The sequence below is a fragment of the Eumetopias jubatus genome, unplaced genomic scaffold (assembly GCF_037043125.1).
Source record: "Eumetopias jubatus isolate StellerSeaLion01/CBP00866 unplaced genomic scaffold, mEumJub1_p1.0 scaffold_16, whole genome shotgun sequence".
Classification (NCBI taxonomy): Eukaryota; Metazoa; Chordata; class Mammalia; order Carnivora; family Otariidae; genus Eumetopias; species Eumetopias jubatus.
In genome coordinates this window covers 66565207-66576971 of record NW_028274822.1, presented here as the reverse complement: position 1 = coordinate 66576971, position 11765 = coordinate 66565207, and the positions used below count along the sequence as shown (strand labels likewise).

Below are 11765 nucleotides of genomic sequence, written 5' to 3'. Positions count from 1 at the left end.
CCTCCGCCACCCCCGCCTCCTCCGCCACCCCCGCCTCCTCCGCCTCCTCCCGGAACGCGGGAGCGGCCGAAAGCGGCGGACGCCCCGACCGTCACGACCGTGCTCCTGATTGGTCGCGCCACGTGACGTCACGGGGAGGGCCCGGGCGGCAGCTGGGAGCCACAGCCCGCGCGTGCGCAGATCGAGGGCACTGAGCGGAGGGGGAGGTGGCCGGCCGCTTCTCCCGCGTCCGCCATTTTGTTGCTGTGGCTCTTGGGAACGGGCTGGGCAAAACCGCCCCGGAGGCGCGACGCTCCTGGGAGTCCGGTGCTTCGTGTGGCGGCGGGGGTCCTTGCAGAGCCGTGGGGGGCGCGGAGTCGGCGCGTTCCGGGCCAGGAGTGACTGGAAGCACCGCCGGTACGCCGGGCAGCCCGAGAATCCCGGGGCGGCCTCCGCTGCGGCTCGGCTTCTCCCGCCCAGACCTCGGGCTGTGCCCTGCATTCCCCGGGCCGGCTCCCTCCGTGAGGCGGCCCCGGAGCAGGCGGGCGGCGGCGGAGGATGCTGCGGGCCCGGAGCCGAGAGGAAGGTGCTGGCTCTGCTCTGTAAGCGCGCCTCGAGGTGTGCCAAGAGGCCCTTCCTTGGCCGCAAAGCCGTCTGTCGGGCAAAGGCGTCCAGAACAGACGAGAGCAGCCACCGCCCCGACCCGCCGCAGAGCCCCGGTCCGACACGATGTCCTCCGCCAGGTTCGACTCCTCAGACCGCTCCGCCTGGTACATGGGGCCGGTGTCTCGCCAGGAGGCGCAGACCCGGCTCCAGGGCCAGCGCCACGGTATGTTCCTAGTTCGCGATTCCTCCACCTGCCCCGGGGATTATGTGCTGTCTGTGTCCGAGAACTCGCGGGTCTCCCACTACATCATCAACTCGCTGCCCAACCGCCGTTTTAAGATCGGGGACCAGGAGTTTGACCACTTGCCGGCCCTGCTGGAGTTCTACAAGATTCACTACCTGGACACCACCACCCTAATCGAGCCCGCGCCCAGGTACGCGAGCGCCCGCGCTGCCCGGGCGCACAGCCCACTCCTACCGCGGAGGAGGGTCGAGAATGCCAGGGGTGGTTCGCTTGGGATCGATCGAAGAGTGGGGGGTGGAGGTGTGTAATTGAACCCTTTTCACCCCATTCTGAACCAAGTTCTTTTCCAGAAGGCATTCTGAACGGAAGGCTAGTGTCAGGATCTGGGTCACTGGATGAGGGGATGCGTTGTAAACATGTTTAATGGCGGTTCATAGTTAAAAGGCCCGCTTTTTGCCTTTCGTCACGTTATCTGTTGGGCTATCCTACTAAAGAAGAGTTTTTGTTGTTTTTAAACCTTTTTTGGATCACAGACTTCTTTGAGAATCTCAGGGAAGCCATGGCATTTCCCCCTCCCTAAAAATGCGCGTACACACAACTTTACACACCGTTCAAGGTTTTTGGGCTCTCTGGTCCAGTTTAAGAACTCTTGGACTGCAGCCTTTTGGAACTAACAGCCGACAAGTGAAAATGCTTGCACGTTTAGATACAAAACCTTTAAAAGTAAAATATCAGAACTATATATTGATACCTTGGTGCCAAGTTTGAATTACACCAGACACCTTTTGTTTTATAATTACAGAAATTTTAAAAGAAGATGCACTGGCTTCAGCGAGTACATATTTTTGAGTTTTTATATTATAGTTAACCCCCAGGCTGGACCACTAATGGGCCAGAAATCTATTTGATTAAATTCTAAGGAGGAATAAAGCTAAAATGTTAATTACTAAGGGAAATATTTGAGCTACACTTTAATTCTATCTTAGCTTAATTTTAGATGTACATTTTGTGCATCTGTAAGTCTTAATGATTAAGTCGTTAAGCATCCAGCATCCTCTTTTCCAAGTAAAATGCATTATTTTATTCGACTATTTGCTTTAATTTGTCTTCAGTGTTTTATCACGTTTCTTTTATTTAAATTATGCCAAATTTGAACTGAAGAAATTGCCTGGAGTTTTTTTAAATGAAAAGTATTTTACTGCCCATTTTGCTTCTTGAACTTCTGTTTTAAAAGGTTAGGGTGCTCATTTTTGGAATGAGTTGTTTTTGATTTTATAGATTTGCTGAGATGTCCCTCTGAGCTTTAACCTTTAAAAGCTATAATAATTAAGGAGCACCCAGTGGATGCTTAAGTGTTGCTTCCGTGGAATAAGAAGAAACAAAGCCATGACAGTATAATGACTGTAAGATTAACTGCTGAACTAAATGGACTTTAAAAACTGGGAGAAAGGGGCGCCTGGGTGGCTCAGCTGGTTAGGCGACTGCCTTCAGCTCAGGTCATGATCTGGAGTCCCGGGATCGAGTCCCACATCGGGCTCCCTGCTCAGCGGAGAGTCTGCTTCTCCCTCTGATCCTCCCCCCCTTCCTGTTCTCTCTTATCTCATTCTCTCTCTCAAATAAATAAATAAAATCTTAAAAAAAAATAAAAACTGGGAGAAAGTGATTATAAATCAAATAGTGTATAACAAAGATCTAGGCACCAAGAATCTGATTAGTGAAATCTCCAGGCCCCCAAAGATGCGGGTAGTTGGAGTCAACTTTGAGCGCAGTATATTCTGATATAAGGGGTTGGAGAAAATATTAGAACCAACTATAATGAGATTTTTAGTATGTTTAAGTGAATTACTTCTCCAACTCTTGGAGGTGAATTAATATCATTAATTTCAGGCATTTATTAAGCCATGCTATGTTCAAGGCATTGTGCTTGCTTTGAAGTGACACAGGTATTATAACAATAGCTGTTTCAGAAAATGTTGGTAAATGGTTTGATCTCCTTCTAGAGAGAGAAAAAGGAATATGCTGCAGTAGCTTCCCATTACCAACAAAAACAACTCCACATTTTTCATACGTGTGTCTTTCCAGATACCAGACATAACTTTCTGTTTTGAATGCCTGTCCTCCCCCCACTCCCCACCTTGTTCTTCCTTCAGTGCAGTCCCGCTAGGCAACTCATTTAATCCCTGGTAGCCATCCCTGCCTACTTTCTCACACCTTTGTAGCTTTGCTCCACCTGTTGGCTGGGCTGCTGACTCTAGGTTGACTGCTTAAACCCGCCCCCCACCCCCACTCCTCACCTATTGAAATTGTAACTGCTGTTCTAGGCCCCTCAAATAATAGGGCCTTTCCCTCCCACTTACACGAAGCTGTAATTGTTTCTCCTCCTCTTCACTCTCTGCCCCATGCATGTTGTTGTAATTTAGGTTTTTATTTTCTGTTGGTGTCTCAGAGGAAGATCACAATTCTGGTTGAATTAGATCCGGACTGGATTTTCTTTCTTAATCTTTGGATTTTCTCCCCTGAGCCTGAAATTCGAAAATTGGTTTGATATGTTTTCAGCCTTTGTAGAAAACTAGAGGTACCCTGTAAAGCCTTGGCCAAATGCAAGTCAGTTTGGTGCCTCTTCACACCCCAAACAAGATACATTAAGTGGTTTAGGCATCAAAACTGAGCTCTTAAGGCCAGAGTTTCGTGCCCTTTAGCTAAAAGTTCGTGTTTTGTTTTATTTTGCTTAGTGAAAAATTATAACTATGACTTCCTCAGAATTTAAGGACTGGTGCTTGTTTTCTAGTCTGATCTTTTTTATTGGAATGTTCCTCAACATTTATATTTTTTTAAAAGATTTATTTATTTTGAGAGCGAGAACAGGAGAGAGAGCAGAGATGGGGGAGAGGCAGACTCCCCGCTGAGCAGGGAGCCCAGTGTGGGGCTCTATCCCCAGACACTGGGATCATGACCTAAGCCAAAGGCAGACACTTAACTGAGTCATCCAGGCACCCCTGGTTTTATATTTTTATTCAGATATTTACAAGAGTTATATCCCAGTGATGGGGACTGAGAACAATGGATGGCAGACGTACTTTCTCCATAATAGAACTTCTGTTTTATTGAAAGAGACAAACTAAAAGTAGGAAAATAAATAAAATACAGGATTAATAAATGCTATGAAGGAAATGAAGCTGAGCAGAGAGAATATAATAGGAGGGACCTACCTGGTATAGTGTGGTCAGGGAAAGCATGAAGCTACCCAAGGGTAGGGAAGAGGCAAGCCTTGGGAAGGCCTGGGCTAAGAAGGGGGGGAAGAGCCTTCCAGTCATAGGGAAGAGCTTACACAAAGTCCTGAGGTCAGGAAGATAGCCATTGGGTTGGGAGTATGGTACTTAAATAAAGGGGTTCTATGAGAAGAGTTAGGAGATGTAATGGTCAAGATAAGGAAATTGGATTTTATTTAAAGTGCAGTGGGTCCCATGGAAGGAGTTTGAAGCACAGGAGTGATACGGAGTTGACACTGTAATTTGGGTGCAAAATGATGGTGGCTGATGACATATATGTCACAGGTCATATAGACTGATGTAGAGCTGTGACTTGGAGGTGTCTGTTTTGGGAGTTAAGATTGATGTTGCTGATGGGAGGGGGGATGGTGAGGGAAGAGAGAGGAGGAAACAAAGATGACTTGGTACATTTGTAACTTTGTGTCCTCTCAGTTTATCTTATTAATTGCCTTTTGTATTTGTAGTGTTCCTGTGGTGGGTTTTATTTTTATTTTTCAAAAGATTTTATTTATTTGACAGAGAGAGAGAGAGAGCACAAGCAGGGAGAGTGGCAGGCAGAAGGAGAGGGAGAAGCAGGCTCCCCCCAGAGCAGGGAGCTCGATGTGGGACTTGATCCCAGGACCCTGAGATCATGACCTGAGCTGAAGGCAAGACGCTTAACGACTGAGCCACCCAGGCGCCCATGTGGTGGGTTTTAAATTTAACCCCCAAAAAGTGTCATATCGTATCATATGGCTTTTGTTGATTTTGAGTGATTCTAAAGGATTCTCTTTCAGCATGTGGGTGTCATTTTTTTTTTAAAGATTTTATTTTTATTTATCGGGGGGGGCCAGTGCCGGAGAGGAGCAGAGGGAGAGGGACAATCAGACTCCGTGAGGAGCCCAACGAGGGGCTTGATCTCAGGACCCTGAGATCAGGACCTGAGTCGAAACCAAGAGTCGGACACTTAACTGACTGAGTCACCCAGGCATCCTAGATGTAGGTGTAATTTTTTTTTTTAAGATTTTATTTATTTATTTGGCAGAGAGAGAGAGACAGCGAAAGAGGGAACACAAGCAGGGGGAGGGTCAGAGGGAGAAGCAGGCCTCCCGCTGAGCAGGGAGCCCGATGTGGGGCTCGATCCCAGGACCCTGGGACCATGACCTGAGCCGAAGGCAGACGCTCAACGACTGAGCCACCCAGGTGCCCTAGGTGGATTGTTTAAATACGAAATCCATTTTCCTGTGGTTTAGAAACTGTGTTTTGCATAGCTTGCTTTGCTTATATAATTCTCTAGTTTTGAAGGCTAGGAGAAAAAGCTGAGAAGTAAAGTTTTTTAACTGAGGCAAGTGGACCCTTAGAAAATTTTTGATTTTTGTCAGCAGACATTGCACATCTCATGTACTTAGTAACATGGAACTAACATTGAATCAACAATCCCTGTCATGTTCTTGAGAAGGTTACTGGTGTTGAGTTTTTTTTTTTTTAAGATTTGATTTGTCAGAAAGAGAGCACAAGCAGAGGAAGCAGCAGGGAGAGGGAGAAGCAGGCTCCCCACTGAGCAAGGAACCCAGTGCAGGACTCGATCCCAGCACCTGGGATCATGACCTGAGCTGAAGGCAGACGCTTAACTGACGGAGCTACCCAGGCATCCCTGGTGCTGAGATTTTTTAAAAGGCCATTTCCATGCTATCTGCTATGGTAGAGTAGTTGAAAAAGGATGCCCAGCTTAACCTGAGTGCCCAGAGAAGGGCCCTTCCACCTGTGAAGCAGAAGCCAAGCCCTGCATGGACCAGAGGATGCCATGGGCCACATGATCACACCTCCTTCCACATCCCCTGTTCTAAATATTGAGGGAACTCACATCTGGACTTTTAGAATTAGGAGTGGGGGAGAAGGATTACCAGTAATTTTGATTAGCATAGAATTTGGCACTGGGAATAAACCTTTGATTTTCCTTTTACTAGTAGTTTAAATCATCTAAATTTGATTCAAATGAGATACAAGAACATGGTCATTATGCTGGGAATGGAAGCTTGCCCAGTTAAGAGTTGCGTTCCCATGGCATGTAAAGTACTGGTAGCCATTTGATTTGTGACTTTTCTCTTATTTACGACTCAAATTTTTAACCTTAGAAAGAATTTTTTTTTTAACCTAAAGAGTTGGACTAGATTATTTCTAGGTTTCCTTCAGGCTAAAATATTTTAGCTCCTGATAAGTAAAAATGGACAGTGCTTATTAGTGGGAATTCAGATTATTTTAGAGTCTGAGCTGAGATCATACCAAGTAAGGTGGGGCCACTAAGCATGTGGCAACTAGTCTGGAATGATGACTGAGAGCATGAATGGGACAGTGGTGAACTGAAGAGGCTTGGACGGCAAACCAGATGGCATACAGGATTTCTTTGTATACAGAATTAAACCAGATATAGGGAATTGGGAGTGCTGAAGTTTTTGTGTTTTCAGAAGGAGGGGAAAAAAAGGATAGAAACAGGAATGGGAAATGCTTCTCTGTCTTTGACATTTTATTTTTAATAGCAGGAATTTCACTGTATTGAGCCTACTCTACACCAAAGTCCAGTACTAGACTCAAGGCATACAATGGGAGTAAATCAAGTTAAAATGGAATACCTTGGGAGCTTAAAAGCAAGAATGATCAACTGAGGGGTCAGGGAAGGCTTGAAAGAAGAGATGAGAAGGAGGGGAGAAAAGGTGGTGGCAGTGCCTGCTGGGAAAGACACAGAGTTGTAATTAACGTGAGTGATGGGCAGTGAGGTAGGAAGGAAGAATAATGCTAAATTGTGAAGGGGCCTCCTGTGCTTTGTGAATGAGTTTAACAGTGGGAGCTGTCTAAAGCTTTTGAGAAGAGAATTGCCATGGCCAGTTAGACTTTAGAAACTGTTCTGGTGTGGGACTGGGTAGGGAGAGAGTCTAGGGTATGGGACTAATTAAGGGCTGTTACAGGAGAAGGAGTCGTGAGAAGCCTAACTGAGATCACATGCTTTCGGACTATAAAGTAGAAACTAACCGTCTTCGCTGGGCAATTGCATGTAGACGGTGAGGAAAGAGATATGACTTCAGGGATGATTCAGTGGTGTCTTGAAAGAAGGGAAGAGAATTGATCCGGGTGAGGAGGGATGATTGTTTTCAGTAGGGAGACTCTTTGAGATGCTTACTGGAAGCCAAGTTTAGCAGTCTGATGGGTTTGTTATTAAGAGAATTGGGGGCTAAATAATGTAGATTTGAGAGTCTAAACTTAGCTGGGCTACACAGAATGAGCAGAAGAGCTGTGGAATGGGGTGGAGAGGTAGCCACAGGCATAGAAAGAAAGCTGTAAGTGATGGTGTGAATATCTAGGGATGGGAAGGTGAGGTCCTCAGCATTCAGTGCCATTTCACTAGAGAGTTTTTTTAGCCAGTCTTCTTAGAATTGATTCTCTTATTGGGGCGCCTGGGTGGCTTTTAGTCGGTTGAGCATTGGACTCCTGGTTTTGGCTCAGAAGAGGGGGAGGAGTGTCCGGTTCCTGCTGGGGGCGGGGTCGGGTCTGCTTGAGAATTCTCTACCTCTGCCCCTCCCCCCACTCATGAGCACTCTCTTTTTCTAATAAATAAGCCTTTTTTTTTTTAAAGATTTATTTATTTGAGAGAGAGACAGAGCGAACAGAGGGAGAGGGAGACAAGCAGACTTTCCGGTGAGCAGGGAGCCTATGCAGGGCTCGATCTCAGGACCCAGAGATCATGCCCTGAGCCCAAATCAAGAGTTGGGCTCTGGACTGACTGAGCTACCCAGGCACCCCAATAAATAAGTATTTATTTTTTTTTAAAAGATTTTATTTATTTATTTGACAGAGACATAGCAAGAGAGGGAACACAAGCAAGGGGAGTGGGAGAGGGAGAAGCAGGCTTTGCGCGGAGCAGGGAGCCTGATGCGGGGCTTGATCCCAGGACGCTGGGATCATGACCCGAGCCGAAGGCAGACGTTTAACGACTGAGCCACCCAGGCGCCCCTAAATAAATCTTTAAAAAGAAGAATTGATTCTTACCTATTTTGTTTTTTTCCCCAACTTTTTACTGTGAAATATTTTCATACATACAAGAGAGTATGTATAGACATGTATATAATAAGAAAATTCATCATTACCCACGTGACCCCTTTAAAAAACTAGATTACCATTACCTTTGAAATTCTCTCAGAAGTTGTATTCCTTCTTTTGCATGAAGGAAATTTTAAGCTTAGAAGATATTAATGCTCAGGTTTAAAGAAAATGTTTTATCTGTGCTTTATATATGAAGCTGAGAATGCTTTTTACCTAAAGGAGAGGGGGTTCATTGACATTAGGTAGGAAAGGCCAATTTCCAGTTAGTCATCTAACTAACCGCTCAGTATGCTGTGGACTATAGGCACAAGACAGGGAGAAGCATGGGTCTTAGAATATTTGAATGGGCTTGGAAAACTTTGTATGTAAATTTTATTTTTTTTAAGATTTTATTTATTTGAGAGAGAGCTCACGAGCAGGGTGAGGGGCAGAGGAAGCAGCAGACTTCTCGCTGAGCAGGGAGCTGGACTTGGGGCTCAATCCCGGGACTCCAAGATCATGACCTGAGCCAAAGGCAGGTGCTTAACTGACTGAGCCACCCAGGCACCCCTCTTTGTCTGTAAAATTTAAAGAGGAGTTTACAGATGCTCTTTTACAGTCTTGATCAAGGAACAAATGGAAAATGAATTGTTGCAGTTTTATGTTACATATTACTTTGGGCTGTGGGACCTGATAGAAAGGGCAGGATAATTTGCCCTGGCATCATCATGGTTTCACATCTACAGTGGAACTAATGTGTAATTTGCAGGGAATTTTGATGAATACATGAGTTTGAGGATATGGGGTGGAAGACTTTGAATTTATGTCAGGGATGTGGCTGGGAGATTGATTTGATGTGAATTGAGGGATCTGGGTATGTACTAAATTGGGAAATGAGCCCTATGGTCACTCTAGCAGTATAATGGTGGAGAAAGTATAAGCTGTCCTCCATCTTTGTCACATTTGCATACATCCTTCTCACCAGGGAAGTATTGAAAGTTGAAAAGCACCCTCTGCTCTTTTAAGCCAGTAATCTAGACAACGAATCAGCAAATTTTCAATAAGGGGGCAGATAGTAAATATTTTAAGCTTTGTAGGCCGTATAGTCTCTAACAGTTTCTCAATTATGCTCTTACACCACAAAAACAGTCATAGACAATACTGTAAATGAGTGAGTTTGGCTGTGTTGTAATGAAACTTTATTTACAAAACCATACAGTAGGCTGAATGGCCCATAGGCCATAGTTTGCAGGCTTCTAGGCCAGACTCAGTTTTTGTATAGTGTCCTGAAGTGAAGAATGGTTCTTCTATTTTTGAAAGAGTGTATTTTAAAAAAAGAAGAGTATACAACATAGGCCGTATGTATAGTCCGTAAAGCCTCAAACATGTACCAGCCTTTTAGAGAAGTTTGTCAACCTCGAGGGCCTCGCCAGCAAAGCTCCTGGTCTGTGCTTATAGGAATGAGTAGTGTGTCCCGTGAGGTATGGGGAGGCTGGGGAAGGGAGCGTTTGAACCTTCAGGCCTCTAGTCTTTTTCTGATTTAGAACCAAAATATGTAAGCCTGTCTTCAACAAAATCTTTCAATTCCGAAGGGGGCTAGTCTTCAGCTTCTAGTGCATTGCCTCCTTGCCTGTTCTCCTGCCCCTTAATAGAACTCACGCCTTCCTTTGAGTGCTCCTTGACCCTATCAGCTTCTGTCATGGCGTATTAATTACCCGTTGTGCTGTGTTTTTGTCTTCTAGTCTCTCTGCTAAATTGGCAGTCTTTTAAGAGCAAGAACTTGGTTTTAATTCATTGTCTGTCTGCCAAGTTCTACACCTGATCTTAGCCAAAAGGCCGAGAAGCGATTGTCTCCCAAGTTCTTAGTATATAGTAAGTCTGGTGGATACCTGGGTAGATGAATTTTGTTAGTGTTAATCCCCACTGAAACTGTATTAGTGTCCTCATAATTTGTGGTGTAGAAATACCTGCTTTTAACTTAAGTATACAGATAATGAAATACCCTTGGCTGGGGTCTGAGATGGAACTGATTGTGCTTTTAGTAAAGTATCTGAGATTTATGTAGTACTACCCAAACTTTTCACAGATTGTGGCCGTTGAAATAGGGGCACGGTGTACCTTAGACACGGTAGGGGTGGGGAGCTAATTGGATGCTCAGTAACAACCAGGAACTATTGTGCATGTTTCACATACAATCTGACGTTAATTCCCATGCACCCAAAAGACGCGGGGTTTATTCCCGAGGCTGACTAGCTTAGAGGTTATGAATGAGTACTCTAGAACCAGACTGCCTGAGTACAAATATAACCCTGTGTTGGCATTGGCTTCCTCATCTGTAAGATGGGGATAATCACAGGATTGCTGAGAGGATGAAATAATTTAAAGTCTGTATAGACTGCAAACAGTGCCTGGCATAGGTAGAAAGTGTCAACTCTATTACTATTGCTACTCCTGCTAGCTCTTTTCATTTTTTTTTAATCTCTTTTCAAAATGTATTGATATTAAGCAGTTTGCCCCTCAGTATCACGTTGTTGTTAATAAGCAATAAGATCTTAGAGGGTTTTTTTTTTTAAAGATTTTATCAATTTATTTGAAAGAGTGTATTTTAAGAAAAGAAGGTTTTTTTTAAACAGAGGCAGAGTGCAAGTGAGTGCAAGCAGGGGGGAGCAGCAGAGGGAGAGGGAGAAGCAGACCCCCTGAGATTTTAGAGGTTTTAAATCAAGCTCCTAATCACCATGGCATAATACATAGACTGCTGTTAATTCAGTTGTTTGTATACTATATTAAACTAGTCATTTACATTTAAAAGATGTAAGTTTTGCCAAATTATGAAGACTGCCTTTTGGAAAGTAGTGTGGCAGTGTGTACCAAGGGCCATGAAAATGTCCCTGTTCTTTAATCTGGAAATCTAGGCTTTACAAAAAATCTAATATTGAGATGGTTCAGTTGGTTGGGCATCCGACTCTTGGTTTCAGCTCCGGCCGTGAACTCAGGATTGTGAAATTGAGCCCCAGGTTGGGCTCTGTGCTGGGCGTGGAGCCTGCTTCAGATTCCCTCCCTCTCCATCTCCCCCTCCCCCCCCTAAAAAATTGAATATCAAGAAACTGTATTCAAAAGACTTTGTCGTGTTGATGATCAAATAGGGAGAAAGAAAAACTAAATATCCAGAAACACAGGGATGCTTAATTGCTGCAGGCTCACAGGATGAAATGTTATCCTGACATAAAAGTAAATGATCATGTAGATCAGTGATATAGGAAAACACCTGTAGTATGGTATTAGGCAGAAAAACTGCCATGGGCACACACAGGACTCTTTTAAGAAAGCCATAAAGTTTGGGTGCCTGCATGGCTCAGTCTGTTAGGCGTCCAGCCTTTGGTTTCAGCTCAGGTCCTGATCTCATGGGTCATGAGATCCAGCTTGGCGTTGGGCTCCATGCGCAGCGATAGTCCACTTGGATATTTTCTCTCTCTCTGCCCCTCTCCCTGCTCATGCACTCTCTCTCTCTCAAATAAATAAATAAAATCTTAAAAAAGATTTTATTTATTTATTTTGACAGAGAGAGAGAGAGACAGCGAGAAAGGGAACACAAGCAGGGGGAGTGGGAGATGGAG

The 11765-nt window shown here is 44.7% G+C and overlaps 1 protein-coding gene across 1 annotated transcript in view; it reads left to right on the top strand.

The window, feature by feature from the left end:
• The first annotated feature begins 620 nt into the window (after positions 1–620).
• Positions 621–11765, top strand: part of CRKL (CRK like proto-oncogene, adaptor protein) — a 37385-nt gene continuing 26240 nt past the window's right edge. Inside the window, exon 1 of the mRNA XM_028094924.2 lies at positions 621–1019. Coding sequence (XP_027950725.1) covers positions 709–1019 — 311 coding nt within the window. The 5' untranslated portion in view covers positions 621–708. The remainder of the gene's footprint in view (positions 1020–11765) is intronic.